This window comes from Geotrypetes seraphini, chromosome 9 (assembly GCF_902459505.1).
Source record: "Geotrypetes seraphini chromosome 9, aGeoSer1.1, whole genome shotgun sequence".
NCBI classification, from domain to species: domain Eukaryota; kingdom Metazoa; phylum Chordata; class Amphibia; order Gymnophiona; family Dermophiidae; genus Geotrypetes; species Geotrypetes seraphini.
The window spans coordinates 82,643,026-82,668,332 of NC_047092.1; the positions used below are offsets into that span (position 1 = coordinate 82,643,026).

Consider the following 25,307-nt stretch of genomic DNA (forward strand, 5'->3'; position numbering starts at 1 on the left):
GCCCTTGAAATTCCAGCTTGTTTTTTGTCTATAGAGACTGTCTACAACAGGGGTGCCCGCACTTTTTGGGCTTACGAGCTACTTTTAAAATGACCAAGTTAAAATGATCTACCAACAATAAAATTTTAAAAAAACCACAAAGCACACTGTATTTATATTCCGAGGTTTTTTTCAAAGAGGTCAAGGCAGATGACTCTATGCAATGTCACCTCAGTAACAACTAAACAAAAATAGACAAATATACCTCCTCCCTTTTTACTAAACTGCGATAGCGGCTTTTAGCACAGGGAGCTGCGCTGAATGCCCAGCACTGCTCTTGACGCTCATAGGCTCCCTGCACTAAAAAAAGCTATTGCGGTTTAGTAAAAGGGGGCATAGTGCAAAATATAGACAGCAGATATAAATTCTCAAAACAGATACATTTTGATCACTAAATTGAAAATAAAATCATTTTTCCTCCCTTTGTTGTCTGGTGATTTCATGAGTCTCTGGTTGCACTTTCTTCTTCTGACTGTGCATCCAATATTTCTTCCCTTCTTTCAGCCTGCTGTATGCTTCCAGACCTCATTCTCTCCGCCAACTTTTTTCTTCCTCTTTCCCTGCCCCCTCCCCTTTCTTTCTTTCTGTCTCCTTGCCCCCCTTTCTTTCTGTTTCCCTTCTTTCTTTCTGTCTCTCTGCCTGCATCCTTTCGTTCATTCTTTTTCCCTGCCCTCCCCCAAGCCACTGCCACTGCCATCGGGCAACAGGCCCCAAAACCACCGCGCCCCCCAAGCTCTCCCTGCTTCCCAACGCAGAAGCACCGGGCCGACCGGCCTTCACCCCCAACTTCAATTCTGAAGTCGGAGAGGAAGTTCTGGACCAGCCAGGCAGTGATTGGCTGGCCCGGAACTTCCTCTATGATGTCAGAATTGATGTTGGATGGGGAAGGCTTGTCAGCTTGGGGCACTAAGGACATGCCGTACCTGCCGCACAAAAAAAAAAAAGCCTCCCTCCTTCCTTTTCCACGGTCCACTGCTATCTTAGCCCTGCTGCTAACGCCCACACAAAGTCTTCTTTCCCCCGGTCCGCTGCTATCTTACTGCCCTGCTGCTGCTACTGCTAGAGCCGACACGAAGTTTTCTTTACTATGTCAATTCTGATGTCGGAGAGGACATTCTGGCCCAAAACGTCCTATCCGACGTCAGAAAGAAGACTTTGTGTGGGCGTTAGCAGCAGCAGCAGGGCTAAGATAGCAGCGGACCGGGGGAAAGGAAGGAGGAAGGCTTTTTTTTGCACGGCAGGGAGGGAAGGAGGTAGGCAGGCAGGCTGGCTGGCTTTGGCCAGGGAGAGAGGGAGAGAAGTAGACAGGCAGGCAGACTGGCTTCGGGAGTGGGGGTGGGACAAAGTGTGGAAGGCAGTGAGAGGGACATAGGAAGGAGGCACTGGGGGCACTAAAGACATGGGAAGGAGGCACTGGGGCAATAAAGACATAGAAAGGGGCACTAATGACATGGAAGGAGGCACTGGGGGTACTAAAGATATAGGAAGGAGGCACTGGGGGCACTAAAGACATGGGAAGGAGGCACTGGGGGCACTAGGGACATGGGAAGGAGGCACTGGGGGCACTAAGGACATAGGAAGGAAGGAGGGAGGGAATAGAAAGGGACAATTGTTGGGCCTGAGTGCAGAAAGAAATGAAAGAAAGGATACACAGACAGAAGGAAACGCAACCAGAGACTCATGAAATCACCAGACAGCAAAGGTAGGAAAAATGATTTTATTTTCAATTTAGTGATCAAAACGTGTCAGCTTTGAGAATTTATATCTGCTGTCTATATTTTGCACAATATTTGTCTATTTTTCTATAGTTACTGAGATGACATTGCATATTTTAAAGTCATTTGCCTTGACATCTTTGAAAATCCCTCAAATATAAATGATAATTAACATTTTCTCTGCGTATAGTGTGCTTTGTAGTTTTTTAAAATTTTATGGTTACCATTATGAATTAATAAGATATGTGTACATGAAAAATGAATGGAATAAATTGGGGGTGGGATTTGGGGCGGGGCTAGGTTGGGATTGAGGCGGGGTTAGGGCAGGATTGGGGGCAGGACTGACAATTAATAGATGTCCCCTTTTGATGAAAAAAATAAATGGTCACATTAGTCTAGGAGCCATTCCGCACCCCCACCCACAAGCAAAGCCCCCCTTCCTCCGCACACACAAACACCCGACCAACTAAATAAAAGGTCCACTCCGCACCCAAACATGCACATCACGTCCCCACAGCCTCTCAGCAACCCAGCACAAACAGTGAACCCCCCCACACACCGCACTTGATGCCCAAACCAGCTGAACTCCAGCAGAATGCAGCACAATGCTTTGCTCTGGAAGGGGGAGGGGGAACAGAAGGGGGCCACGGAGCAGGCAGGCATGGCACAACAGGGGGCAGGGGGAGAGGGAAAGGGGGCTGCTATGGGGGGAGGGGCGTGCTGGGGGGCAGACAGCAATCATGCTTTGTTTGGGGGGGGAACAGAAGGGGGCCACAAAGCTGGCAGGCATGGCACAACAGGGGGCAGGGGGAGAGGGAAAGGGGCTGCTTTGGGGGGAGGGGTGTGCTGGGGGAGACAGAAATTATGCTTTGCTCTGGAAGGGGGGGGAACAGAAGGGGCCACGGAGCAGGCAGGCATAGCACAACAGGGGGCCAGGGGGAGAGGGAAAAGGGCTGCTTTGGGGGGAGGGGTGTGCTGGGGGCAGACAGCAATCATGCTTTGCTCTGGGAGTGGGGAAACAGAAGGGGGCCACGGAGCAGGCAGGCATAGCACAACAGGGGGCAGGGGGAGAGGGAAAGGGGGCTGCTTTGGTGGGAGGGTGTACTGTGGGCAGACAGCAATCATGCTTTGCTCTGGGAGGGGGGGGGGACAGAAGGGGGCCACCGAGCAGGCAGGCATGGCACAACAGGGGGCAGGGGGAGAGACACATACAGAATGACAGATAGCGTCCAAGGAGAGAGAGAGAGAGACAGAAAAAAATCCAGACAGACATCTACTCTAGCACCCCTTAATGTAACTGGCTTAAACACTAGTGAATTAATAAGATATTATGTGTACATGAAAAATGAATGGAAGAAATTGGGGGCGGGACTGACAATTAATAGATGTCACGTTTTGATGAAAAAAATAAATGGTCACGTTAGGTGTGCGTAATTTTCTTGAGGAGGTTACACATAACATACATGCATAAACTTGGACTCTTCTTTACGAAGGCTACAGTCCTAATTTAGTTTGCATTATCAAAACAAGTAGCTAGGCGGGTTCCTGGCTCTTCTTTGTAATTCTTGTCCTTATTCTATTGGGTCGCACTGTTACTGAGGGATGCTATTGGATAGTAGCGGTTATCAATCAAAAATGTATACCCAAATAATTTGGGACTTGAGCTCCAAAGTGTTCTCTCGATTGGTCAAAAAGAAACGGAGGTGGTGTCAACAGCTATTTCTCTATGTCCTCTCATCTGAAGAATGTATGGTCTTCCTACAATGGTTGTCACTGATTGGATTATGTTGCCTGAGGCAAATTTAATTGGCATCGGATTATTGGTTGACGAAGTCCCGAAGGGCGGAGCATGGTTCAGTCGTGACCTGTGTGCTCTGGAAGTAGGTTTTTGAAGTTCCGGACCTTGTCTGCTGTTATTCCTGGGAATTCGGTTTATTAGGCCTGTCAGTTGGTATTGTTTCTTTGATTACTAGGAAGGAAATAAGTGCATATCGTAGTAAACAATAGGAAATATTTCACTCGGAGTGCGTCCTTGTCAGTCTAAAGAGGCAAAACCAGATCTGTTGTCTTGAGTAACACTATGGAAGTTCTGGACAGCGAGGAGCCTGTACTGCAGTGGGATCGTAAGCTGAGTGAGCTTTACGACGCATCTGATTCGGATACCCTCTTATATAGAACGGTGAGGTTGGCTGCTTGTCATGTCTCTAGTAGTATTCCCCAGTTCGCAACATCTGGATGTGGAAGAGATGAGAAGGAAGCAGATAAGTTTATTTGAATTTTAAAATCAATTCTGCACACGCTCAAATGTGGTTGGTGAGGAGTGTAGTTAAGACGTTTTCAGATTAAACTAATTTTTTTTACTACCGTACGTAGGTGTATAGATGCACCTAATCCAACCTAATTTTACCCAGCATTTCTCCCGGAGCTTGCCTCTATCTGTAAATGCAGAAACCATTAAACGGTGGTGCCTGAATCCTAGGGATGGGCAAGGCTGGCTCAAGCACTGAGCCAACTTCGATGTTGTTGCTCCTAATTCATTGCTGCCTCTCCCCCTCTCCTTTACAGCCCTTAATATTACCTTGTTTTCTGGTGGCAACAGCAGGCTGCAGGCGGTATCCTTTCTCTGCCCTATACCAATAGCAGCCAGCTGTGCAAGCAGTTGGTACCCGCAAACAAGATAATGTTAAGAGGACTGTGGGGGAAGAAGGGAGGGAGCAATGTCTGAGTAGGGGCTGTATAGAGAGGAGGAGGAAGTTTTGGACCAGGTGGTGCACTGGTGGTGAGCTCAAAGGCCAAGGATTTTGGGTGATCTGAACCAGAGCCTCACCTGATCCAGTGGTTCAGCTAACTCTAGGGTGTTATGTCTAAATCTAAAGTCCCCAGCCTAAAATGAATATATCCAACTCCACCTCCCCAGTATATTGTGAATGTACCCTGATGCTTTACCCCAATATATTGTGAATGTACCCTTAACCCTGCGCCTCCAAAATATTGTGAATGTATCGCTGTAACCTGTTCTGGGTTTCTGAGGAGGATGGGCTATAAAACTGAAATGAATGAATAAATAAATAAAGACAGACAGTGTCACATGAGGGGGGAAGAGTGCTGGGAAAGGGAGGGGAAAAAAAGGAGAGATGTTTATGGCATCCCATAGGTAGGTGAACCCCTGAGAGTTGTGTATAATTGTATATAATTATTGTAAAACTTGGTGCATAATTCCCTGGGGTGTATATTTTATATTAAAATGTTTACGGAGTAAAAAGAAATGACATCCTGAGGGCTGCATTGAAGGCAAACCTAAAGAGAAAAAACCAGATACACTAGAGAGAAGCTTGCTAACAGTTTACCAAATAATCCATACTCCTGGTAGAATTCTGTGCAAAAACTTTGAAAATTCTGCACACAATATTTCATAATTCTGCCAAGTTGTTGTAGTGTTTTCCATAGATTTTTCCTATCATGATGTCTGAAATTCCTTTCTGTGTTTTCCTCTCTCAGGTTTTAGCCTCCTCAGCTCTCTTTCTCACTCCTGCAGTTCTCTCCCTCTAAATCCCACCCCTCTCACTTGCACCCTGAATCCCCCACTTGGCCCCCATAGTCTGGCATCTTTTTCCTTTTCTCCACTGGCTTCTCACCTGTTTCTGGTCTTGGTCACTCTCTTTTCCTTTCTCTACCAACCCCCTCCCCCTGCTTTGTGGGTCCAGCATCCATGTCTCCTCACCATACTTGCCAACTCTTTTGCTTGCAACCTGAATCCCTTCTCCATTCCCCATGGTCTGGCATCTCTGTCTCTTACGATCAAGCATCTCTTCCTTCTCACCCAGCTTTCTGGCCTGGATTTCCTTCTCATTCCCTTTCCTTTCTACTTATTGGTCCATTATCCTTGTCACCTTCCCTTTCCTCCTTGCCCTGCAGGTTTAGCATCCTTGTTCCCTCCTTCCCCCCCACTTGCAGTCTAGTACCTGCCTCCCCTCCCCCCCACTCCAGCATCCATGTCTCTGCCTCTACCCTCCCCCCACTTGTACTCCAGCATCCATGTCTCCGCTTCTACCCTCTCCCCCCTTGCAATCTAGCATCCATGTCTCCTCCTCTACCCTCTCCCCCCTTGCAATCTAGCATCCATGTCTCCTCCTCTACCCTCCCCCACTTGCACTCCAGCATCTATGTCTCCTCCTCTACCCTCCCCCCCCACTTGCACTCCAGCATCTATTTCTCCTCCTCTACCCTCCCCCCCATTTGCACTCCAGCATCCATGTCTCCTCCTCTACCCTCCCCCCCACTTGCACTCCAGCATCCATGACTCCTCCTCTACCCTCCCCCCCACTTGCACTCCAGCATCCATGTCTTCTCCTCTACCCTCCCCCCACTTGCACTTCAGCATCCATGTCTCCTCCTCTACCCTCCCCCCCACTTGCACTTCAGCATCCATGTCTCCTCCTCTACCCTCCCCCCCACTTGCACTTCAGCATCCATGTCTCCTCTACCCTCCTTACCACTTGCACTTCAGCATCCATGTCTCCTTCTCTACCCTCCTTACCACTTGCACTTCAGCATCTATGTCTCCTCCTCTACCCTCCTTACCACTTGCACTTCAGCATCCATGTCTCCTCCTCTACCCTCCCCCCACTTGCACTTCAGCATCCATGTCTCCTCCTCTACCCTCCCCCCCACTTGCACTTCAGCATCCATGTCTCCTCCTCTACCCTCCCCCCCACTTGCACTTCAGCATCCATGTCTCCTCTACCCTCCTTACCACTTGCACTTGCACTTCAGCATCCATGTCTCCTTCTCTACCCTCCTTACCACTTGCACTTCAGCATCCATCTAGAGCACATAGAGGTAAGTAGGGAGGATGTCCTCAAACAGATAGACAGGTTAAAATGCGGCAAATCACCGGGCCCGGACGGGATCCATCCAAGGGTTCTGAAGGAACTAAGACAGGAAATAGCGGGCACAATACAACATGTTTGCAACCTATCCTTGAAAACTGGTGAGGTGCCGGAGGACTGGAAATTGGCAAATGTCACACCCATCTTCAAGAAAGGTTCGAGGGGTGACCCCGGGAACTACAGGCCGGTGAGTCTGACTTCAATTATAGGGAAGATTGTGGAAGCTATGATCAAGGACGGCATTTGCGAGCACATCGAGAGAAATGGCCTACTGAGAACAAGCCAGCACGGATTCTGTAAGGGAAGGTCGTGCCTAACGAACCTTCTGTACTTCTTTGAGGGAATAAGCAGTCGGGTGGACAATGGGGAGCCCATAGACATCATTTACCTCGACTTTCAAAAGGCTTTCGACAAGGTGCCACATGAAAGGCTACTTAAGAAGCTGTGGAACCACGGGGTGGGAGGGGATGTGCACAGATGGATAAAGCACTGGTTGTCGGGAAGACTGCAGAGGGTTGGAGTAAAGGGTCAATATTCTGACTGGCGGGGAGTCACGAGCGGTGTGCCACAGGGATCGGTGCTGGGGCCTTTACTCTTTAACATATTCATCAATGACCTGGAAAAGGAGGCAAAGTGTGAGGTTATAAAATTCGCAGACGATACCAAACTGTGTGGCAGAGTTACGACCAGGGAGGAGTGTGAGGACCTACAAAGGGACCTGGACAAGCTGGAAGACTGGGCAAACAAATGGCAAATGCGCTTCAACGTGGACAAATGCAAGGTCATGCATATAGGGAAAAAGAACCCGTTGTTCAGCTACAAATTAGGGGGGGTATTGTTGAGAGACAGCAGACTCGAGAGAGACTTGGGTGTGCTGGTGGATGCATCACTGAAGCCATCTGCACAGTGCGCAGCAGCCTCGAAAAAAGCCAACAGGATGCTGGGCATCATAAAGAAGGGCATAGCAACCAGAACGCGGGAAGTCATCATGCCTTTGTATCGAGCGATGGTGCGTCCACATCTGGAGTACTGCGTTCAGTATTGGTCGCCGCACCTCAAGAAGGACATGGCGGTACTTGAGAGAGTCCAAAGGAGAGCAACGAAATTGGTAAGAGGGCTGGAACACTGCTCATACGCCGAGAGGCTGGATAGGCTGGGGCTCTTCTCTCTGGAGAAAAGGAGGCTCAGGGGAGATATGATAGAAACTTTCAAGATCATGAGGGGCATAGAGAAGGTGGATAGGGACAGATTCTTTAGACTGAAGGGGACAGCAAATACGAGGGGACATTCTGAGAAACTGAAGGGGGATAGGTTCAAAACAAATGCAAGGAAGTTTTTTTTCACCCAAAGGGTCGTGGACACTTGGAATGCGCTACCGGAGGAAGTGATCAGGCAAAATACGGTACAAGGATTCAAACAGGGATTGGATGGATTCCTGAGGGATAAAGGGATCGTGGGATACTGAGGGAGGAGCTGGGAGGTAACACAAGTATAGGAAATACATCAGGTAATGAGTATAAACTAACCTGGTCGTGCATGTGCAAGACCGGAGGGCTAGGACTTCGATAGGAAGGCAGGACTTAAATGGGAAACCAAGGTGGCAAGGTAGCCCCTTCTGATGATTCAGACAGGTCTTGACCTGTTTTGGGCCGCCGCGGGAGCGGACTGCTGGGTGGGATGGACCTGTGGTCTGACCCGGCGGAGGCACTGCTTATGTTCTTATGTTCTTATGTCTCCTCCTCTACCCTCCCCCCCACTTGCACTTCAGCATCCATGTCTCCTCCTCTACCCTCCCCCCCCACTTGCACTTCAGCATCCATGTCTCCTCCTCTACCCTCCCCCCCACTTGCACTTCAGCATCCATGTCTCCTCCTCTACCCTCCCCCCCACTTGCACTTCAGCATCCATGTCTCCTCCTCTACCCTCCCCCCCCACTTGCACTTCAGCATCCATGTCTCTGCCCTCTCCCCCCTCCCTTTGTACTACTCCAGTCATGGTATATGGACTTTTTGTGTCACTGAGGCTTGCGCGCATCTGAGAAGCTGAAAGCTATGCCGTTGGCAATTTCACTGCCAGCTGGGTCAGTGTAGATGCCAGACTAATGATGTACCACCCATTGGGCAATAGCAGATGAACAGAGTTTGGAGGCAGAGGATTGCGTTTGATGGGACAACGGTGACAACATTGAATTTATGCTGCGTAGAAGAAAAGCTCGGCAATCTGCTTTTGTATTCTGCCAAGAAAACTTGATGATGAGACATAAAGAATCAATGTATAATGCTGGAAGATGGTCCCCTAGGTCTGAAGGTACTCGCCATGCTACTAGGGAAGAGCAGATCATCACCCAGAGTATGCCCAGTGTTTGTGAAGCTGGCAGATCAGATCAAAGCCACCAGGACATCCTGATGTTGCTGGACAGAAAAAGGAGATCAGAAGCCGTACAGATATTCTTAACATAGCAACATGGAACATAGGAAGCGTGAACTAAATTGGAAATTGTTAAAGATCAAATGGAAAAAAACAAAATTGATTTGATAGGGATCAATGAACTCAAATGGACAGGGCCTTTTTCAATCAAATGAGCACTGGATCTACTACTCTGGTCATGAAATACGCAAAAAAATGGTGTGACATTCATCCTAAACGATACACTTTCAAAGTGATCAGTGATAGTTATGTCAGTCTGTCTACAGGTAAAGCTGTTCAGTGTTGCCTTGATCCAAGTATATGCTCCACTGACAGACATGGAAGATGAGGTTATAGAGTTGTTCTATGAACAACTTCAAAATGAAATAGATCTAACTCTGAAACAAGATCTGCTGATCATTATGTGGGATTTCAATGCAAAAGTAGGAAGTAAACCTGCAGATGCAGTGGTTGTAAAACATGACATAGGATAATGAAACGAAGCTGGTGATAACTGTACAGTTTTGCAAAATGAACCAACTGTCAATCATGAATATGCATTTCCAGCACTACAAATGTTGCCAGTACATGTGGACTTCTCCAAATGGCATGTATCGAAATCAAATTGACTATATCTGCATAAGACAAAGATGTAAATATGCAGTTTTGACTGCAGTGACTAAACCAGGAGTTGATTGTGGAAGCGACCTCCAGCTTTTGACATACAAGCACTCAGCACTAAATCTACTACACTAACCAAAGTCCTCAAATTCAAGGACACAAATTTCAAAGAAATGGGAGACTTCGTTCACCAGGCGCTACAAAGCCAAGAAGAAACCGATAACGTGGAAGACATGTGGTCGACTTTGAAAGCAACCATACAAGAAGCAACAAACCGCTATGTAAAATCAGTAAGTAAACGGCGAAGGAACAATAAGCCACAGTGGTTTACTGCGGAGATCTCAGACCTGATCAAGGAGAAGAAAAAAGCATTCATCTCTTACAAACAATCAGGGAAGCAGGACTCTAGAGCAGACTACCTGGCCAAATCAAAAGCCGTCAAAACAGCAGTCAGGGAGGCTAAATTCCTCATGGAGGAGTCTCTAGCAAAGAACATCCAGAAGGGAGATAAATCCTTCTTCAGGTATATCAGTGATAGAAGAAAAAACTCAGGCGGGATTGTACGTCTTAGGAAACCAGACGGAGACTATGTGGAAAAGGATTCGGAAAAAGCCCAACTATTAAATGAATACTTCTGCTCAGTCTTCACCCGAGAAGCGCCAGGGCTCGGCCCTCAGCTACAGACAAGGGTTGGCTCAGTTGACCCGTTTAGTAACTTTGAGTTTACGCCCAGCAGTGTCTACGGTGAGCTGTCAAAGCTCAAGGTTAACAAAGCAATGGGGCCGGACAACCTGCACCCCAGGGTGCTTAGGGAGCTGAGTGATGTCTTGGCGGAGGCACTGTCCGCGCTCTTCAACCTCTCCCTTAGTACAGGCAGCATCCCGTTGGACTGGAGGACGGCTAACGTCATTCCACTCCACAAGAAAGGCTCAAAGATGGAGACAGCAAACTACAGACCAGTGAGTCTAACATCGATAGTGAGCAAACTAATGGAAACTCTAATCAAACACCAATTAGATAAGATCCTGGATGAGGAGAATCTACGGGATCCCCGACAACATGGATTTACTAAGGGGAGATCCTGCCAATCCAACCTGATCAGCTTCTTTGACTGGGTAACGGGGAAGCTGGATATTGGGGAGTCCCTGGACATCGTGTACCTGGACTTTAGCAAAGCATTCGATAGCGTACCACACCGCAGGTTACTGAGCAAGATGAGTTCTATAGGATTAGGTAACACATTGACGAAATGGGTTGGGAGCTGGCTTGGAGGTAGGCTCCAAAGGGTGGTGGTGAACGGCACCCCCTCCGAAATGACAGAGGTGATTAGTGGAGTACCACAGGGCTCAGTCTTGGGCCCAATCCTATTCAACATCTTTATAAGAGACTTGGCAGAAGGGCTTCGAGGTAAAATAACATTATTCGCCGATGACGCCAAACTTAGTAATGTAGTGGGCAAATGCACAACAGACGAAGATTCAGTGCCCGACAACATGATGCACGACCTACTCCTACTGGAGCGATGGTCTAGGACATGGCAACTCAACTTCAATGCCAAAAAATGCAAAGTTATGCACCTGGGCAGCCAGAATCCATGCAAGTCTTATACCCTTAATGGCGAGATCCTAGCAAAAATGGTAGCAGAACGAGACTTGGGGGTAATCGTCAGTGAGGACATGAAGTCTGCCAATCAAGTGGAGCAGGCTTCGTCCAAGGCAAGACAAATCATGGGCTGCATACGAAGGGGTTTCGTCAGTCGTAAGGCGGAAGTCATTATGCCATTGTATAGATCCATGGTGAGGCCCCACCTGGAATACTGTGTGCAATTCTGGAGGCCGCATTATCGCAAGGATGTGCTGAGACTGGAGTTGGTGCAAAGAATGGCCACCCAGATGGTCTCGGGACTCAAGGATCTACCATATGAAAAACGGCTTGACAAATTACAGCTATACTCGCTCGAGGAGCGCAGAGAGAGGGGGGACATGATCGAGACGTTCAAGTATCTTACGGGCCGCATCGAGGCGGAGGAAGATATCTTCTTTTTCAAGGGTCCCACGACAACAAGAGGGCATCCGTTGAAAATCAGGGGCGGGAAACTACGAGGTGACACCAGGAAATTCTTTTTCACTGAAAGAGTGGTTGATCGCTGGAATAGTCTTCCACTACAGGTGATTGAGGCCAGCAGCATGCCTGATTTTAAGGCCAAATGGGATCGGCACATGGGATCTATTCACAGGGCAAAGGTAGGGGAGGGACATTAAGGTGGGCAGACTAGATGGGCTGTGGGCCCTTATCTGCCGTCTATTTCTATGTTTCTATGTTTAAGATCAAAGTAAAGCTTCGCAAGTTGATGATCATTAGAGACCTCCCAAAATATGACATTGAAAATATTCCATCGGACTACTGGATAAAACTAGACAACAGATTTGCCTGTCTTGATACAGGCGATATAGAGACCCTGAAGAGTTATAGAATGACATCAAAACCGTAATTAGTGATGAAGCTAAAAAAACACTCCAGAGGAGAAAGAGCCAAAAAATTGCCTTGGATCTCAGAAGAAACCAGAAAAAATAGTAGAACAAAGAAGTAAAATATTCCAGTGATAGAGAAAATCTCTATCACAAATGAACCAAGAGTGTTTTCAATGTCATGTTTGGCAAGGTGAAGAACGATATATAAAAGATATTTTGTCAGAAAATTGAATCGGAACATGTAAACGGAAAAACCAGATTAGCGTATCAACATAAAAACATAGAAGATGACGGCAGATAAGGGCCATAGCCCATCAGGTCTGCCCACTCTACTGACCCACCCCCAAATCTACTATCCTAGGGATCCCACTCCTGGTGACAGGTTCCCTTGGCTTAACCCTCTAAGGCAGGGCTGCCCAAGTCCGGTCCTCGAGATCTACTGACAGGCCAGGTTTTCTGGTTATCCACAATGAACATGCATGAGAGAGATTTGCATACCAAGAAGGCAGTGCAGGCAAATCTCTCTCATGCATGTTCATTGTGGATATCCAGAAAACCTGGCCTGCCAGTAGATCTCGAGGACCGGACTTGGGCAGCCCTGCTCTAAGGGATCCCACTGGGCATCCCATTTGCTCTTAAATTCTTGCACGCTGTTTGCCTCGATCACCTGCACCGGGAGCTCGTTCCAAGGATCAACCACTCTCTCGGTGAAGAAATATTTCCTGGTGTCGCCATGAAATTTCCCGCCCCTGAGTTTGAGCGGATGCCCTCTTGTGGCTGAGGGTCCTTTGAGAAAGAAAATCTCTTCTTCCATCTCGATACGGCCGGTAATATACTTAAACGTCTCGATCATGTCTCCTCTCTCCCTACGTTCCTCAAGTGAGTACAGCCGCAAATTTTTCAGCCTTTCCTCGTATGATAGATCCTTGAGCCCCGAGACCATCCTGGTGGCCATCCGTTGCACCGACTCTACTCTCAGCACATCTTTTCGGTAGTGTAGCCTCCAGAATTGCACACAGTATTCCAAATGAGGCCTCACCATGGTCCTGTATAATGGCATTATGATTTCAGGCTTCCGGCTGACGAAACTCCTGCGGATGCAACCTAACAACTGTCTTGCCTTAGATGAAGCCTTCTCCACATGATCAGCAGTTTTCATGTCTGCGCTGATGATCACTCCCAAGTCTTGTTCTGTTGAAGTTCTAGCTAAGGTCTCACCATTAAAGGTGTAAGTTCTGCACGGATTTCTGCTGCCGAGGTGCATGATCTTGCATTTCTTAGCGTTGAAGCCCAGCTGCCAGGTCGAGGACCAAAGCTCCAACAAGAGTTTGAGATTATGGCAGAAATTCCAGCCTCGATTTGGGGATGCTTAAAGATGCAAATAGAATGATATTGAATGATTCAGAAAGCATTAAAAAGAGATGGAAAGAATATATGAAAAATCTATACAAAAAAGGCAATGAGGATAACATTGGGGAAATTTGTGCAGGAAACTGACAAAGTGAACCTCATGTTATCCCAGGACAAGCAGGCAGCATATTCTTGACTGATGGGTGACGGCACCGACGGAGCCCCGGTACGGACAATTTTAGAGTGATTGCACTCTAAGAACTTTTTAGAAAGTTCTAGCTCGGCCGCACCGCGCACGCGCGAGTGCCTTCCCGCCCGACAGAGGCGCGCGGTCCCTCAGTTTCTTAGTTTCCGCGGAGCTAAGAAGACGCGTTTTCAACGGCTGTTGAAATTTTCTCCTAACTTGCCTTCCCGCTCGCGTAAACGTTTTGGCTTAAATTGCCTTTTTTCTTTCTTCCCATTTGAAAAAAAAAAAAAAAAAAACTTTCATTTTTATTCTTTATTTTTCGGTTTTCCCCGGCGGGGCCTTCTGCCACCATCGAAGCCTCGGCCTTCGATTTGGCGGAAGCCGTTTTTACTTTCATGCCCCCTCAACCGGGTTTTAAAAAGTGCCAGCGGTGTGCTAGGCCTATATCTCTCACGGACCCACACAACTGGTGTTTACAGTGTTTGGGTCCTGAGCATCAGGCCTCTTCTTGCACCCGCTGTGCTACTTTAAAAAAACGGACATTGAAAAATCGCCAAATTCAGCAGCGATTGTTATTCGGTGCCGAGATGTCCGACCCCGTTCCTTCGACTCCGGCTTCGGCACCGATTCAGTCGGCACCCTCGTCTTCGACGCCGCGTGATTCCACACCGGCATCTCAACAGTCAGGTAAGCCGGCTAAGAAGCCTTCCCCGCTGGAACGTCTTCCGGCCTCGAGTGCAGTGAGTCCAATCCTGCCGCCTGTAAGACGCCAGCGGAAGCGCTCCGCCCCTATAGAGGTGAGTCCCTCGACATCGGGCTCCTCATCTCCGGGGCGTCGAGCGGCACCGCAGGTACCGCAGAAGAAAAAAGCGGTACCGGTGCCATCCCTCGATGACCGCATTACGGCCATCCTTCAGGTGCAGCTTAAGGAGCAATTAGAACGACTCCTTCCTGCTATCATGACACCGAACCTTCCGGTGCCAGTCCGCACCGAGCCACCGGTAACGGTTATGGATCAACCCGTATCGATACCGATTGTGGAACCCGTGTTACCCGCTTCCACTGTCTCGGTACCGCTTCACCTAACCTCATCGGTATCGATGCCAGTCCTGGCACCGGAGCCGAGAGCTCACCATCAATCGGTGCAGACTTCGGCACCGGTGCGACCGATAACTTCTCCTGACTCGGTATCGATGAGGTCGGGTAAGTCGGTGCGCAAAACCCGACACATGCAAACGTCGACACCTGAGTCTCGGGACCATTCTTCCCATGTCAGGGACCCTGATCTGTGGGGAGACTCAGAGGAACCCTTTCTTTCTGAAGGCGAATGTTCCTCAGAGGAGGAGGATTCGGCTGTCCCTGACCCATCCTCCAAACAGGCCACTTCCTCTTTCTCTAGTTTTTTGAAAGAGATGTGTGAGTCCTTGTCCATTCCTTTGGAGGCTGAATCCAAAAAGTCTAAAGCTTTTTTGGATGCCCTTGATTTTGATCAGCCTCCAAAGGAATTTTTGAAACTTCCCCTTCATGACATCTTGAGGGAAACTTTCTATAAGAACTTAGAGACTCCTTTAACTGTCCCAGGGGCCCCACGTAAACTGGATTCTCTATATAAGGTAATTCCCATTCCTGGGTTCGACAAACCTCAACTTCCACATGAATCCTTATTTGTCGAATCCACCCTTAAAAAGACTTCAGGAGCCAGTGTATATGCATCTGTCCCTCCTGGCAGAGAAGGGAGGGCCATGGATAAATTTGGTAAGAGGCTCTACCAAAATGCTATGCTAGCAAATAGGGCTAGTAATTATGCTTTTCATTTTTCTTTTTATTTAAAGCATCTCCTTACCACCATGGCTTCTTTCGAAAAATATCTTCCTTCACGAAAGCATCCCGCTTTTCACACATGCTTGTCGTCTCTTCTACAATTACGTAAGTTTATGGTGAGATCCATATATGACACCTTTGAACTAACATCCAGAGCGACAGCAATGTCAGTAGCTATGCGTCGTTTGGCCTGGCTTCGGGTATCCGAGCTTGATGTTAACCATCAAGATAGGTTAGCCAATGCCCCATGCCTAGGGGATGAGCTCTTTGGGGATTCCATGGACTCAACCACACAAAAGCTCTCTGCTCATGAGACGCGCTGGGATACCCTGCTCAAGAATAAAAAGAAGCCTCCTCCGCCAAGACCATACAGGCAGCAATCGGCCTATCAACGCCGCTTCACAGCTCGTCCATTGCCTACCACTGCTCAGCAACCTAGGCGTCAGAGGCAACAACAACGTCAGCCTCCCAGACAACAGCAGCAGCAACAAGCTGTAAAACAACCTCCTCAGCAGAAGTCACAGCCCTTTTGACTTCATTCTCCACAGTATAGCCAGTATCCCTATTCCTGCTCTCCTGCCTCAGCCTATAGGAGGTCGACTTTCTCTGTTCCTCAGCCGGTGGGAAGTAATCACATCGGACCAATGGGTCCTCAACATCATCCGCCACGGCTACTCTCTCAACTTTCAGACTCTTCCACCTCAAAGCCTGCCAAAAGAGTCTGCTTTGAACAGTCCTCAATCGGCCCTCCTTATTCAGGAGGTCCAATCCCTCCTCCTTCTGAACGCTATAGAGGAAGTTCCTCTAGATCAAAAGGGGCAGGGATTCTACTCCCGTTACTTTCTAGTTCCCAAAAAGACAGGAGATCTCAGACCCATCCTGGATCTTCGCGATCTCAACATTCATCTAGTAAAAGAAAAATTCAAGATGCTTTCTTTAGCCATCCTTTATCCCCTTCTAAATCAAAACGACTGGCTATGCTCCCTCGATCTCAAAGAGGCTTACACTCACATACCGATCAATGTAACCTCAAGACCATATCTCCGATTCATGATCAATCATTGTCATTACCAGTACAAGGTACTGCCCTTCGGTCTTGCCTCTTCTCCAAGGGTATTCACCAAATGTCTCATTGTGGTAGCGGCATTTCTACGCTCTCACCACCTGCATGTATTTCCTTACCTGGACGATTGGTTGATCAAAGATACTTCCGCTCAAGCAGTCCTTCTGGCCACCAACCAAACCATCCAGTTTCTACAACTTCTGGGATTCGAGATCAATCTACCCAAATCTCATATCATTCCCACTCAGAGGCTTCAATTCATTGGAGCGATCCTGGATACACTCCTCATGAGAGCTTTCCTACCATCCAATCGTCTCCAGACTCTTCAGTCTCTATGTCACCAGGTGCTTCCTCTGCCGTCCATCTCAGCAAGACAAATGATGGTACTCTTGGGGCACATGGCATCCACAGTTCATGTCACACCTCATGCCCGTCTTCACCTGCGCACTCCTCAATGGACCCTTGCTACCCAGTGGTCCCAAGCGTCGGATCCTTGCTCACGACACATATCTGTGACATCATCTCTTCGTCAGTCTCTTCAATGGTGGTTGGTATCCTCAAATCTATCCAGAGGTCTTCTGTTCCATCAGCCTCCTCATCAACTAGTCATCACCACCGACGCCTCTCTGTACGCATGGGGAGCTCACTTGAATGAGTTCCAGACTCAAGGTCTTTGGTCAGCCCAGGAAAGGAAGCATCAAATCAATTTCCTGGAACTCAGAGCGATGTTTTACGCCCTCAAGGCCTTCCAACACCTTCTCTTTCCTCAGGTCCTTCTGTTGTGCACAGACAATCAGGTTGCGATGTACTACATCAACAAACAGGGTGGGACAGGCTCTCGCCTTTTATGCCAGGAAGCCCAGAAGATCTGGACTTGGGCCATAGATCACCATCTCTTCCTGAAAGCTATATACATTCAGGGAAAACAGAATTCCTTAGCGGACAAACTCAGCAGAATTCTCCAACCTCACGAGTGGACACTCGATCCAGTAACTCTGCAGTCTATCTTCAATCAATGGGGCACTCCTCAGATAGACCTCTTTGCAGCTCCTCACAATCATCAGCTGCCCCTTTTCTGCTCCAGACTTTACTCTCCACACCGTCTAACAGCAGATGCTTTTCTCCTCGACTGGTCGAATCTGTTCCTGTACGCCTTCCCTCCTCTGCCTCTCATGTTGAGAACCTTGTTCAAGCTCAAGAGGGAACGAGCCACCATGATTCTGATTGCTCCGAGGTGGCCCAGGCAACATTGGTTCTCCCTTCTACTTCAACTCAGTTCCAGGGAACCTTTTCTTCTTCCTCTGTTTCCTTCTCTGCTTACGCAACAGCAGGGAACCCTTCTGCATCCCAACCTCCAGTCTCTACACCTGATGGCTTGGTATCTCTCGGGCTGAACTCGACTGATACTCTTTTGTCTCAGCCCGTTCGTTCCATTCTGGATGCCTCCAGGAAACCAGCCACTCTACAATGTTACCATCAAAAGTGGACGAGATTTTCTTCCTGGTGTCTTCTTCATCATCTTGATCCCACTTCCCTAGCAGTGGAGACGTTGTTGGATTATCTTCTTTCTTTGTCTGACTCTGGCCTGAAGTCCTCTTCCATCAGGGTCCACCTCAGTGCCATTTCAGCTTTTCATGAGCCAGTCCATGGAAAACTTCTTTCAGCTCATCCCCTGGTGTCCAGGTTCATGCGTGGGCTTTTCAATGTGAAACCACCTCTTAAAGCCCCTCCGGTTATCTGGGATCTCAATGTGGTTCTTTCAGCTTTAATGAAACCTCCATTTGAGCCTTTAGCTACGTCTCCTTTCAAATTTCTCACTTGGAAGGTTCTTTTCCTTATTGCTCTTACCTCTGCCAGGAGAGTCAGTGAGCTTCATGCACTGGTTGCAGATCCACCTTTTACGGTTTTTCACCATGACAAGGTGGTTCTGCGTACACATCCAAAGTTTCTCCCCAAGGTTGTTTCTGAATTTCATCTCAACCAATCCATTGTTCTACCTGTTTTCTTTCTAAAACCTCATTCTCATTCTGGGGAACAAGCTCTGCATACTTTGGATTGTAAAAGGGCTCTTGCTTACTATCTGGAGCGTACGAAACCCCACAGATCAGTTCCCCAGCTTTTTCTGTCCTTTGATCCGAATAAATTGGGACGTCCTGTTTCGAAACGTACATTGTCTAATTGGCTAGCAGCGTGCATTTCATTCTGTTATGCTCAGACCGGACTGACACTGGAAGGTTCTGTCACGGCCCATAGAGTCAGAGCAATGGCAGCATCTGTAGCTTTCCTCCGTTCCACTCCTATTGAGGAAATCTGCAAAGCTGCTACTTGGTCCTCAGTTCACACTTTTACATCTCATTATTGTCTGGATGCATTCTCCAGAAGGGATGGTCACTTCGGCCAATCTGTTTTACAAAATTTGTTTTCTTAATGGCCAACCTTCCCTCCATCCCTCTTTTTGTTAGCTTGGAGGTCACCCATCAGTCAAGAATATGCTGCCTGCTTGTCCTGGGATAAAGCACAGTTACTTACCGTAACAGGTGTTATCCAGGGACAGCAGGCAGATATTCTTGCGTCCCACCCACCTCCCCGGGTTGGCTTCTTAGCTGGCTTATACTAACTGAGGGACCGCGCGCCTCTGTCGGGCGGGAAGGCACTCGCGCGTGCGCGGTGCGGCCGAGCTAGAACTTTCTAAAAAGTTCTTAGAGTGCAATCACTCTAAAATTGTCCGTACCGGGGCTCCGTCGGTGCCGTCACCCATCAGTCAAGAATATCTGCCTGCTGTCCCTGGATAACACCTGTTACGGTAAGTAACTGTGCTGTATAGCGGTATATAAGAAATCAAATCAAAGAAGAAGAACCAGATATTTTAAAAGTAGTAGTCATAGCAGCAATTAGTTTTATTGAAAACAAGTTGCCTGGTATCGATGGTATTCCAATTGAATTAATCGAGGGCTCAGAAGGTGCTATCATGGCCTCTACTCGACTGTTAACAAGATTTGGAAGGAAAAAACATGGCCAACTGATTGGAAAAAACCACTATTCGTTCCGTGGACTGCCAGCAGAACTAACAAATCTATTCTGGAAGAGATCAAACTGGCTATATCACTCAAAGCCCATATGATAAAGTTACGACTGTCCTTATTTTGGTCACACTGTCAGAAGAGAGAGATCAGTGGGATAGGACATTATGTTTGGGTAGATTGAAGGAACTAGGCGCAATTCTATAAAGGGTGCCTAGCGGTTGATTGACAACCATGCTGAATGGCACCTAGGAGTTTTACATTGTTTATGGAATCGGGGTCTTTGTCTTCAGAAACCCTAAGTACATCCCATTTTATATCAAGTGTCTGGGGTACTATCTTTGACTCCAGTGCACATTGTTTCTTGCGGCAATAAGGTATAGATCTGAGTCATTAGGTAGCCAACAGGCATCTTCCTGGCTCCTCGGTAGCAAACTCAAGACACAGGTCATACTGACTTATAAACCAAGTCTGTACAATGTAGTGCAGTAAACTCTTGCAGGAGTGTTTTAACTAGTCAAGGTCTGCCTAGAGAACGACATGGGAATGGATTCCCGTGGTTAACCGCAGGGCTAGGATGGGTACCCACAGTTAACTGCGAGGTGGGATTGGGTACTTTGTCTCCATGTTATTCTCTATGTGAAGGGGACAAAGTTTGTCCCCATCCACATAGACTCTGTCATCGTCCCTGCCCTGGTGTTGACCACAGATAGCTGTCTCCACCTCCACAGTTGCCGGTTGTCTAAGTTTTTACATATGTATATAAGAAAATAAGCATTGCATACCACTGGAATCAACTGCTCCCACAGATTAGATCCTTTGAAGGACTCCTCAACTTTAGGAAAGCAATAAAAACATACGTCTTCATCTAACTCCCCCACCCATGACTGATAGATTACAAAGAAATGTATATTGATATAAGATCCTCAGTATGTGTTACATTAGGATAAAATCTTTATTGAAAAATTTTGCACTATTACTATGACAAATTTAACTTGTAAACTGTCTATTAATGTGTATTGTTTTAGATCCCTAGTTTGTGTTGAGTTAGGACGAAAAACCTTGCATTGTAACTGGCACATTGCAACCTGTAAACTGTATATCATGTATGCTAGCTTGTAACCCGTTCTGATCTCTTTGGGGAGTACGGGATAGAAAACAAAATAAAGAAATAAAATAAATGAATATGGAAGGAGACTTATTTAAATAGAAAATGTGCTTCAAATCCAATTTGTTGTTACTATTATCATTGCATTTTTATATTATGGGGTAACCTATGTTTTCCCTGTCTTGTGTCTGCAGCACTTCAGTGAATTCTTAGATGCTTTCTCACAAGATGTTCTTGGTCAGCTCTTGAATGACCCTTACTTGTCGGAGAAAAATGAAATGATGGAAATGGACCTGCCTCCAGCCTCACCTGCCCCTCTCATCCAGGCTGAACATAGCTATTCTCTCTGTGATGACTCGCGTCCACTGTCCCCACTTACCCATGTTTCAACTGAGAACAACTTTGTTGAAGGTACTGTAGGACTGAGTTAAGGGGATTGGGTATTTGGTGGGGCATGAGATTGCACTTCACCCTCAGCTGGTAGCAGGTGGTGTATGCCTTTAATTGCAGTGGACATATGTAGTGTGATCTGTTCATTAAAGAAAAGGAAACATAGTTAACATAGTAAATGACAGCAGATAAAGACCCGAATATGGTCCATCCAGTCTGCCCAAACATACGGGACCGAGATGTCAGTATAATATGATATTTCAGTGTTCTCCTCAGAAATTTTTTTCTAGCTGGGTGGCATGAAAAAGTAGCCAGGTGGGATGGGACAGGGAAATTTGGTGGTGGGGAAAATTAAATGTGTACTATTTTTATTAGTTAATTATTATTATTTTCCAATGCTCAATATGACTTCCTTTTTAAAGGTTTGACACTTGTGCCAGAATATTATTACTATATTTAAGAAGTATCCAATTCTAGAAGTGAATAATTAGATATTCGCCCTCTTTCAAATGGTATAGAGGTTAAAAAAAGGGAAATGCGTTAGGGTCATTCCATGTCAAGTGATCAGATTCTTGGAAAGTGCCCTGCATGACCATCACGGATTTTGATGAAACTTCATATGCAGAGTCCACCATGTCTCAAACGAACTTTGGTAAAGTTTTAGTTTCGCCTGTGGAATATTTGTGGAGATATAGCCATTTGTTTGACCCCATACCACAATGAAATACAGTACGAAAATGACATTCTGACAACTTTGAGACACAATATCTCCCGAGCTATGTTTCCAAAAAAACTGAAACTTAGCTACCCTGCACAACTTTTTGAGCTCTGTTCATTGCTACCAATAACAATTTTTGCCGAGCACTGAGTGAATGGCTGAATTACAGTAAACTTGGCCGAAAAAATTAGTGCTCCAAAAAAAGTCAAAGTTTGACATTACTTAGCTCCCACAATAATTGAGTAATAAATGCGAAATTTGGCGCATAATGTCTCAGTACAACGTTGTTTTCAAAAGTACAATTTCAACCTCCAAGCTCTTTCCATTAGTTTACAAATTAAGTGTAAAGTTGCTAATTTGTGTAAAAAGGCCAAAAATAGGGTATTTTCAGCCTGCTTTTACAGAAAAATACCTTTTAGAAACTCTTTCAAATCAGTGTCATTAGAAAGAGCATATTTCAAACCCCCTAGAAAAGTGGACTTCATTTTTCAACGCAGGTTAACAATGGCTGAAAAAGGGGGACAAAGTTGGGAGACGTTGCCACGGCAACATCCTCTATTTCAACATAGTTCTGTCATTTTTAAAGTTACAGTTTTGTATTGACGTAGTATTACTACTACTCTATTGCGTTGGTCCATGGTGACATTGTCACTACCAGTTCAAGAGTTTGAACTGGCAACCCCATCGCCATAGGGGTCACGCCCGATAGCTGTGCAGCCATGGGTGGGCCACTTCGTCCAGGTTCCCAAGCCTCGCATTTGGTTTCTTTGTCAAGGTTCCAAAGCCTTTTGTTGGTATCTTTCTGGTTCCAAAGCCAATGATTGGGTATCTTATATGGTTCCCAAGCCGAAGTGAAGTCCACTTTGATTTTAACTGCCAGCAATCTTTATAACATTCTGTTAAATTTTTAAGCCACTTTCTTCAATGCAGTTTCTGGAAATTGATATTGGCGGCCGGATGATGTAACTGAAGGGGCACAAAGCATGCAGATGAGGTGTTGCTCTGGAACCCAACAAACGTCTTGCCTTTCTGGCCAATAAAACGAATGAGCTGGACCGTGAGGATGCATAAATTTTATCAATGCATCATTTTGTTCAATTGAGACTTCAACAACGTTGCCTATCCACCATTGATTATCATAAGTACAGGCAACGTAGCAACCAGGAAAGATTTCGGACACTTTCAAATTTGGAATGGCAGTATCAGAAATTTTGGCAACAAAATTTATTGTGTCATTTGAAACTTTGCTGACACGAACTGAGTTTGAGTCGACTGGTACAAATTGGTGGTGCTCTCTGGTACCGGCTACTGTGCTGCTTTCATGCCATCTTTCTTCTTGAAACTTTTTGCATTCTTCAATTTCTTCTTTTGGAACATAAATGTATTTAACTCCATGTATATTTTGGTCACAAAAGTTAAATAGATCCTTTGGCGTCAATATTTGATCCGTTGATGGTCTTTGGAGGCTAGCCCGGGCAGCCAGTCGTTTAGTTGTTCCACCAACTCCATCGCAGGGTGATTTTCCGTGGCTAGTTCCAAAAAAATTCCATTCAGCCTCAATGTTGAAATCATTTCTGTGATTGCACAAATTCACAAAGTTCTTGTAGTTTTTATATTGTGCAGCTGAGCCGACACTGAAGTAGTATATATTTGGTAATGTTTGTTTGAGTTACCAAAAATTCGATCAACTTTTGAATAAACACGTGTACAGATATCGTATCATGTTGCATATGATCAGAAATAATGCAACAGTTTACAACTTGCAATGTGCCCACTTCATTGAGGTAATATGCAACAAAAGGATGTACTGTAGCTTGTGAATTTTCCCAGTGAAAGCCTTGGGCGGCATCCTGTACAACAAATGAGTAATTTTCAGCGAAATCCATCAAAACGATCATTTCCGTTTCTTTTAAGCCTGTCTTCAACATCTTCAAATATTCACTTTGATGTTTTGAAATGAAATGGTGGCTTGTCAACTTCCAAATCTTGCTTGCAAGTCTTTCAATAAAGTTGTCCATGGTTAGTACGCTTGTTTCTAATGTTTCACGGTCAGCGTGAACCCATTGCTTAAATTCTATTGATTCTTCTGGATCTAAATCCTTGAATATTTCTTCCAGGTATGCTGTTAGTGCTTCTTCACCAAGGCAGTTTTGACATCGTTGTAGCATACAGTCCTTGACATTTAGGTCGCACACAGTTTTTTCCATAAGAACTTTGTAGTTCTCTTTGACATTGGCGCCTTGTAGCATGAGCTTTACATTTTGATGTATCGTGCAGACACACACGGAGTGTGCACCTGATGCACCAACGGTTACACACCACTTTGGCCTGAGCTCACAGAATTTGGAAAAACCAATTTCAGTTCCGTATTTGTTACAGTACGCCACGTACAGCTCTTTTAAATTACACAACAGCAGCCGCTTTTGCTTTTGTACTTTTAAACCATTGAGGTGGACTGAAATGCAATCTTTTTTGCCAGGACATATTCTGCTGAATTCATCGTCTTCGTAAAAATCTTGAACTCTATTTGCAATTTCTTTTGGAAGGGACTTGCCAATTTTTGCATCAGGTATAGAACAAATGCCTTTCTCTTTCTTTACTTTTTGGGCTGTTCTGACCATGCGCTCTGAAACGCCAAACTTCATTGCTGTTTCCTTTATTGACCAACTTTTTGGGGCCATCGTCAATAATTGAACTTTCATTGACCTGTTGGATATTGCAATTTTCATTTTCATTTCTTCAATCTTCACATAACTTGCATTCTACAGACTGACGAGACGGCCCAACTTCTTCAGCTGAAACTCCAGCAGCAGATGTAATCTTCTTGGCTATCACATTCTGCACACGTTCAATTTTTCGTATCACATAGCCGGCTTTATCTCTACTAGCTAACCTTCGAATTTTCAATGGAGAGGTTCCTAAAGCAGTCAAGCTTTGATCAACTGCATCGGAGATGCTGATATCAAAATCGTCTGAAGATGAAGATGCTGCAGTAGCTTCACTCATTGAAACGTATTGGGCTTTGCACCTACTGCAAAGTTTCTGACCTGGCTTGATATTTATTTTTGCCACTTTTCTAAAATCATTAGACATGGCAAGATCGACTTTTAACAATCCACTTTGAACAATGTGATTTTTCTTTTCAAATGGATTACAACACGATGTTTGCTTTAATTCGTATTTGTCGAGATACTTTGCTTTGTGGTGGAGGCAGATTTGGTCTTTATCCATCAGTTCAACTTCAGAGCGCCGAGTGATAAGCAATTTTTCATCGGTTGACAAATTATGTAAAAAAATGAGCCCACATTTTTTAGAATAAAATGTGCCGTCATGACACTTTGACAACAAGATTCGTTTGCATCCATTTTAAACTGAATTAATAATAATGTGGATCTGAAAAAGAAAACAAGTTGTAATTTGTGATCTGCATGCAACAAAATTATCACCTCAATTTCTAGTTAGGAATAATCATTAATTAAGAACACTATAATTGTACCCAAAGCTTGAGT

General features: G+C 46.0%; 1 protein-coding gene across 8 annotated transcripts in view; it reads left to right on the top strand.

Annotated features, from left to right (window-relative positions):
• Positions 1-25,307, top strand: part of CREB3L2 (cAMP responsive element binding protein 3 like 2) — a 316,327-nt gene that overhangs the window by 9,918 nt on the left and 281,102 nt on the right. For 5 of the 8 annotated variants that reach the window (XM_033958250.1, XM_033958248.1, XM_033958247.1 and 2 more), the window contains exon 2: positions 20,885-21,101. In XM_033958250.1, coding sequence (XP_033814141.1) covers positions 20,969-21,101 — 133 coding nt within the window. In that variant the 5' untranslated portion in view covers positions 20,885-20,968. The other 3 variants (XM_033958243.1, XM_033958244.1, XM_033958245.1) reach the window with 3 other exon arrangements.